The 7,003-nt window shown below is 50.5% G+C and overlaps 1 protein-coding gene across 1 annotated transcript in view; it reads right to left on the bottom strand.

The window, feature by feature from the left end:
- Positions 1 to 976: 976 nt before the first annotated feature.
- The window catches only part of PACC1 (proton activated chloride channel 1), a 32,195-nt gene continuing 26,168 nt past the window's right edge, over positions 977 to 7,003 (bottom strand). The window contains exons 6-8 of the mRNA XM_068541470.1: positions 6,126 to 6,270; positions 3,583 to 3,690; positions 977 to 1,922 (exon numbers count right to left, since the gene is read on the bottom strand). Of these exons, the coding sequence (XP_068397571.1) occupies positions 1,761 to 1,922; positions 3,583 to 3,690; positions 6,126 to 6,270 (415 nt within the window). The 3' untranslated portion in view covers positions 977 to 1,760. The remainder of the gene's footprint in view (positions 1,923 to 3,582; positions 3,691 to 6,125; positions 6,271 to 7,003) is intronic.

Here is a 7,003-nt window from a genome sequence, read left to right as displayed (position 1 = left end):
TCTAGGCGTACATTTCTTTCACTGAAGAGCAGCCAGAGTAGATTTTGGCAGGCTGCAGCTAATAGTTGTTGTCGAAGAAAGAGCTAGAAATGCCCACTTCCTAATTAATTAATTAGCTACTCACTCAAAAGCACATTCAAGAGGTCTCTCAACTTTCTACAGTACAGGAAGTACAGTTTTAATATGATGTTCATTGGAGCAAATTTTGTTAGCTAATATTAAAGTGGTGTGTCATCTTTAGAATTTAAAAATACACATACCTGTTTTTCAGTGCTGCGGTTAATGTAAGCTTTAATGCCTGGCTTTGCATTTGCCTTACAATAAGACTTTATAGAGACAGGACCTAGGCTAAAGTTTGAATGTACCTGCTTCTGTGCCATAGAAAAATAGCAGGGAATATTTCCTTACACAAAAGTTCACTTTTAATAATTCAACCAAAAACCACAGTTGCTTGCTGCTAAGTTAGACATGAGATGATTGAAACTGCCCCACTCATACATTTGAGCTGTTCTCTTTGAATTATCTGAAACAGGGTTACAGAATTGAAGAAAGGCTACCAAGTCCTCTTTGGAGGCAAAGGGCATGTAAATAATTCAAAACTCTGGAAATAAATAATCTTCATAACCTTAAGTCAGCCAGTGGCTACCATGTGAAAAATACCCAGAGGGTACTCATCTCTGTCACAGGCTGGGCTGAAAGCTCTGAGGGCCCCTTTCTCAGATGGGTGGGGGGGTCTGTAGGACAGGAAGAGCTAACACAGCTTATTCATGGGGCTTTATTGTCACTTCCTGACCACCTGCCATCTATCGCCTGCCCACCTTGCCCTTCCCTGGACGTGGTCATGATGTACCTCGGGAGTCCAGACCCGTCCATCGTGGAAGTCCAGGCTCACACTCCCCTTTATTTGGAGGTCACGGAATGAAAGCATACTGGTGCCTATTGATTTAGCAGATATGCATACTGGCACACTGATTCCTTTTGTATTAACCTAACTTTTATTCACCTATTAATGAAATCATCAAAATACACTGAGTAGGCACCTACTATGTACACATGTCCTAGTGTTTTTGTATGTTAATCAGTCCGAACTCATACCTGCATCAACCAGTATTCTAGCCAGACAGGTAGGTGGCTAGTCAGTCCACAAGAGATCTAATTACTAGTTTTTCTAGTAGCTTTAAAAAAAAGTCTCATTTAATATTTAACAAACAAGAGAGCGTGTCAGGGGCTGGCAGGTGGCGCCAGAGACATGAGGGGTTTTGCGTTTCTCACATACCGTACACCGGTTCCACAGCATGACCTCCACACCTGAAGAATCACTGGTGGGGGAGAAGAAAATCACACTCTCCTCTGTCCATTTAAAAACATCTCAAGAAAAAAACCTAAGGTCAGAGCCTTAATCATCCTGTTAGACCTTAACTATACACCAAACCGAGAAAGGAGGCAGCTTCCAAAAACCTTCAGGAAACTGGATTATATCTAATTCCATCTTCCACAAACCCTATTCATGTCATATGTCAAAAAATGTTCATTAATAATTTAAATACTTAAATAACGGTTAGGTCATCCATTGGATCTCTTCCATTGGGCTCTAGACAGTCTCTCTGAGGACCAGTTAGAAGCTGCAGTGTGACAGGCAGGCCCCCAGCAAGGCTCGTTTCTTCAAGTGAGGACAGGATTGCTGGCAGCGAGGTTTACCAAAGCAGAAGTGATGAGAACTTCCATGAACTCGGGCAGTCCTACGAACAACGCAGGCGACTTCAGCTTATGTGGTTCGTTGCCTGACCTCTTTTTTTAAGGTATCTCTTCCTAATTTTGATCATCCACTTCACACTCAGTTTGGCAAATTCTGCAGCTTTAAATAATGCCAAGAAGGCCCCACAGAGAAGAGCGATCGTGTTCCAAGGATTGGCGGTGATTATCTGCAAAACAGAAACAAACACAAGCTTCTCTGTTGGTTTCCATTTTTGATTTTCAGTGTTATTGTCAAAGAGCCCCTCCAATTATTGAGGCAACAAGAAAAACAACTGGTTTCTAAAACTGCCGTAACTCCATACTTTGTCCATAGCTCAGTTTGAGGAGAAAAATACTAATCCCTCCCTACAATAAAGTGATCCTGAAAGAAAAAAAAATTTTTTCAAAAAGCTCTGCACATATAAGGTACTCAGTCCTGAGCTTTAAATTTCTGGCCTAACTCACAATGTGACTGACCTTGCTTTGAGACAGATCTCCCCCCCAGCTATACACCCCATCTGTACGGTCAGTTCCTGTTTGCTTCCCATCTCACAGTGACTCCCACCTCCCCTCCCATCCAGTCCAGCGACTGCCCGTCCTCCACTCACCTCAGGGACTCCTGCCTGCAGGTGGGCCCCTCCAGTGTGCCCTGCCCGGGACGCTTTCCTCCCACCTCGAGTTACTAATCCTTCCAGGCCCCTCACAGCTTCCTCTAACCACTGAGCCAAAACTCTCTCGACTTGAGCAGAGAGATTTATCCCACAAACCCCTCTGGCAGGTCCTTACTGTCTGGAATTACTACCTTTACAGCCCAGATTGTCTTCTCACTGACTGCAACTCCTTCAGGCCGAGGTCATGGCTTGTATGTCTGAGTTCCCCGCTTGGTAAACACACAGCACTTCTAAGACCCAGTTCAGCAGGGTGACCTCAGGCTCACATATGAAAGTTACACCACCACCACCATTTAGGACAGTTGTGAAGCTGAGGGACGATGCAAGTCAGTCGGCCTCGAGCTCAGGGCTTTACTTGGCCCATAATAAGACTTCATACTGAACACAGTAGGTTAAAAAACGTTGGATCACACGTTTTACGTGTGGAGCTGAAGGCGCTCATTCTTCCACGTGGAGTCTTGATTCAGGGAGTCTGCACACGCCTACGTGTACACGGCCCAGCCAGGCCACCACTAACAGCGGTGGTGGGATCATGGGGCACATCCACATCACAGAGACACTCCCTGTTTGAGCCTCAGGTTTGAAATGTCTTCCCCCAACCCACAAGCACATCAGGACATTTTGTGATGATCTAAACAACAATCAGTATCAGATCTGGGACTGGCTCTGGTAAATGGCGTCTCACGAATGTTCTTTTGGCAAAGCCGTCCCATCACCCCTCCCCTTCTGAGATGGTGAGTCTGGGATCTGGCATTAATTGATGCTCTCAATTTCTGATTAGTACCTTTCTGCTCTGATTTATGACAAATAAAAAATGACTCTCATCCTACAGAGAACCAATAAAGAAGAATGGCTTCCAACATTGGTAATCTAGATTATTACCTTAATGCTTTCTACTTAGTTCATTCACTATCACTACACAGCGGCTACGCTGGACTAAGCACCGGGCCGGACGCCAGGTAAATGGTGAACAAAGACAAAGCCCGCACATTCACAGCGACGACAGTCCGGGGTTAAAGACGAGATCAATTAAACACAAATGATATAGAAAATGAATGTCATAAATACAAAAGACACAGAGATCTGCGCTATGACAGAAGATGAGGATGGCCCGCAAGGATGCACCAAAACGCCTCGGGGTGGGAAGTTCCCTCTCAAGGTCGGAGATAATACTCACGTCTTGGACTTTCTGGATGAAAGGATCTTTCCACTCAAAGACCACAAAAAACAACTGAGCACTTTTCTCGGCCGCTGGCCTCTGGTCAATGTAGTTAACCACGCTGGTCTAGGTAGAGAGGAGAGAAAACAGTGTTACAGCGCTTCTGCGTCCCTTCCTGGCCAGGGCCACGGGCAAGGAGAGGGCAGTGAGCGGAGCTGAGACCTCAGCTCTCCTCACACCATCTTCTGGAGGGAGAGAGCCAAAAACCTCTACACGATATCCCGAGACTGGTCGCAGAGCCAAGGCTTTACTCTGGTTTCCATCGTTCTTGGAGGAAATGGATAGGATCTGAGGTGCACAATAGGTGTTTTGGATTGTCACTGAAATCTGTCGCTAGGTATCTGTACTCCTGATTAAACCATTTTCAAAGTACTGTGTAAGACTCACAACTAAAAGCCATAAAAATCCCAAATTTCAAAATACTTGACCTGAAGAGCTGAGTATTTCAACCCTTCCGGTCTGCAGGGACCAAGTACAGCCTCGCAGTTCTGCCCAGCTGAGCACTCCCTGTAAACACACGGTGAGCAGGCGTGCTTGGTGAGGCCTGTTTACAGTTTCTACAGGGGCTGCGAGGTGAAATGGAGAGCAGACGGGTTCCAGAAGTCTGGCTGGGCCATCAAATGGTCTGAGCCTCTGCTTTGCTCTCATAAAATGGGGGGACAAAATGCCATTTTGGGGGACACTTTTTGTCTACTGAGTTGTAGAGAGGCTCTCATGAAACAACACAAAGGAAAAGCATTTTAAACTTTAAAACATGATATAAAAACATGAAAAAAATATTTTTTAATTTTTGTCCAGAAGAGTTCACATCCCCCACCAAAGACTTCCAATGCAGATGACGCTGAGTGGCACACAAACATTCGACAGTGCACAGGCTCTCGGGGGTCTGGCCCTCTGGTTTCAGATCACAGCTGGAGCTACCAGGAGAGCCGGGGTAGCCTGGGGAGACCTAACTGTAAGGTGAACACACTGAGTCTCCTTTCTCCGCTGATTTGGGGGCCGGATGAGAAAGAACTTGGAGAAAAGTGTGGCGTAAAAGTCCAGGAGATGACAGTTACCTTACAAAATACGAATATTTTAAGGATCTATTGCCAGGGGGTCGTCACTGCCTAAGGCAGGAAAAAAAGCCCCGTCCCCTTGAAGAAAACTGGCTTCAAGCCTTTCGCAAAGGCCTCCAATCTGGAATCGTCCTAGGAGCGCGGCGTGGGGAGGGGCAGACCCGGACGAGAGTCCGGCTTCCATCCGCCCTGTCGGTTGGAGTGGGTCCTTCTCCAAGCCAGCCCCTTCCTAAAGCTGCCCCTCGGAGTCCAGCCCAGATGGAAAACCTCCAAGGAGGAGCAGGGGATGCGAGAACAGAGCTGTCTCCCCGCTGCCTCTGCAGGCACCCAGCCACCGACACGCGGGATGGCCGGGCCCCGGGCAGGGATGCTGGCAGGATGGCAGCACCCCTGCGGAGGCGGAAGCCCCACAGGCAGGGGAGCGGCCTTGCTTTGGGTGGTGGCTGCCTGCCAGCCCTGCTGAGGCAACCAAAGGTCCCGCCCCTCCACCCCCCCAGCCCCGGTGCCACGCCTTCTTCCAACGTCCTCTCCAGCTGCCCCAGGATCACGGCCTATCTCCCGGCCCCAGGTCAGGGGGCTGAAAGCTTTTTGATCACGCTTCCCATTAGTAAAGAATTCTGAGCACGTCCCAACATATTTATAACTTTCTTATAAGTGACATAATATTACTATTATCGTTCTAATGTTACATGCATTTTAAAACATTCAAAAATAGAGAAAGGATGAGGTTTTAAAAATTAGTACAAAAAGAGGGGCTTCCCTGGTGGCGCAGTGGTTGAGAGTCTGCCTGCCAACGCAGGGGACACGGGTTCGAGCCCCGGTCCGCGAAGATCCCACATGCCGCGGAGCAACTAAGCCCGTGTGTCACAACTACTGAAGCCTGCACGCCTAGAGCCCGTGCTCCGCAACAAGAGAAGCCACCGCTCATGCAACTAGAGAAAGCCTGCGTGCAGCAACGAAGACCCAACGCAGCCAAAGATAATTAATTAATTTTTTAAAATTAATACAAAAAGAAAGCTAGTATTTTCCTCCTGCGTCCCAGTGGATCACCATGCACCCCGCACTCCAGAGGCTACCATATCCAGTCTCTGCCCTGCAAATAATCAACGTTTGTATGCAGCCGCCAGCCTCTCAGGGCGCGGCGGGCTAGGGGAGTAGAGCCAAACTGAAAACAGGCATCAGATTCAGCCGCGTGAGGCGCCACTCTGTAAAACGCTCCACCGTGTGCACTGTGAGGGCTGCAGCGACAAAGGGAAAGGGCCTGGGGTGTGCCCTGCCTGAAGAACACGCAGACTCCCGGGCACCGGGTCCGCTCTCATCCTAGCGAAGGCCTCCTCACCCCAAAGACCCTGTGCACCGGTCACCCCCTCTGCGAAGCTTCCCTCCACCCTGCACTCAAGGGTGGAGTCAGTGGCCGTGCAAAGCGAGCCCAGCGCCACCTACCTCCTGCCGGAACTCCACCGCCTCCCGCCCGTCCTCCTCCTCGGTCTTCACCAGGGACATCTTGACCCAGGTGCGGAAGCCCCCCGAGAACTTCCAGCCGGAATACGCGCTCTCGCAGGCCTGCATGAAGCCTACCCTGTCTGGGCTTGGAGGGCAGAGAAGAAAGGTCCACGTTAATCAGGCAGGATTCGAACGTGGCCAGACTCCAACTCCAGCCCCTACGTCAAGCCGGTTTCTCTGCTGGTACCACCAGGATGCTCCCACTGCCCACTCCCCCCTTCCTCAAAGGCCTGCTTTTTGGCTTCCAGACGGAGGGGGAGCTGTCAGCTGCCTCAGGGCACGAGCACTGTCGCTGAGGCTCCCGGCAGGAGAAGCCCTCCCCACTCCCACCCCCGCCTCACAGCACCTGCTCCCGGAGCAGCCGGCACCGTGTTCTGCAGACGCGCCCCCAGCGCCTCAGAGAACTCTGGGTTTCAGCAGCCCTGGGGTGCCCTCACTGGCCCTCAGAGAAGGGAAGAGGCTTCCCCAGGGAGCTCTCAGCCAGGCAGGACACCACAACACCCACTCAGGACGGCGATCATAACGCGCGCACAGGCAAGTGGCAACCGCATGGCGGTACTGAGGACCCACGCAAGAGGAGCAGAAAGGGGCTGGGCAGGCAGGGGACACGGCCAGCTTCAAGCAGGGAAGGGAGAGGGAAGTCTAGGTGGCAGAAGGTGCCGAGGAGGAGGCCCCGGGCTGCAAGATGGGCAGGATTGGGGCGCTGGGGTGTGAACGGCGGTGGCGGCTCACGGCCTCATCAGCTGGGGGAGCGGCCTCCTCTCTGCCCTAGCTGCCGCCCGGCTTCCTTGAAATGGAGCCCCAGGGCCACGCAGGAC

The sequence above is a fragment of the Eschrichtius robustus genome, chromosome 3, assembly GCF_028021215.1.
Source record: "Eschrichtius robustus isolate mEscRob2 chromosome 3, mEscRob2.pri, whole genome shotgun sequence".
Lineage (NCBI taxonomy): Eukaryota > Metazoa > Chordata > Mammalia > Artiodactyla > Eschrichtiidae > Eschrichtius > Eschrichtius robustus.
The sequence above is the reverse complement of the archived record's forward strand: the minus strand, read 5'-3'. Positions and strand labels throughout refer to the sequence as shown.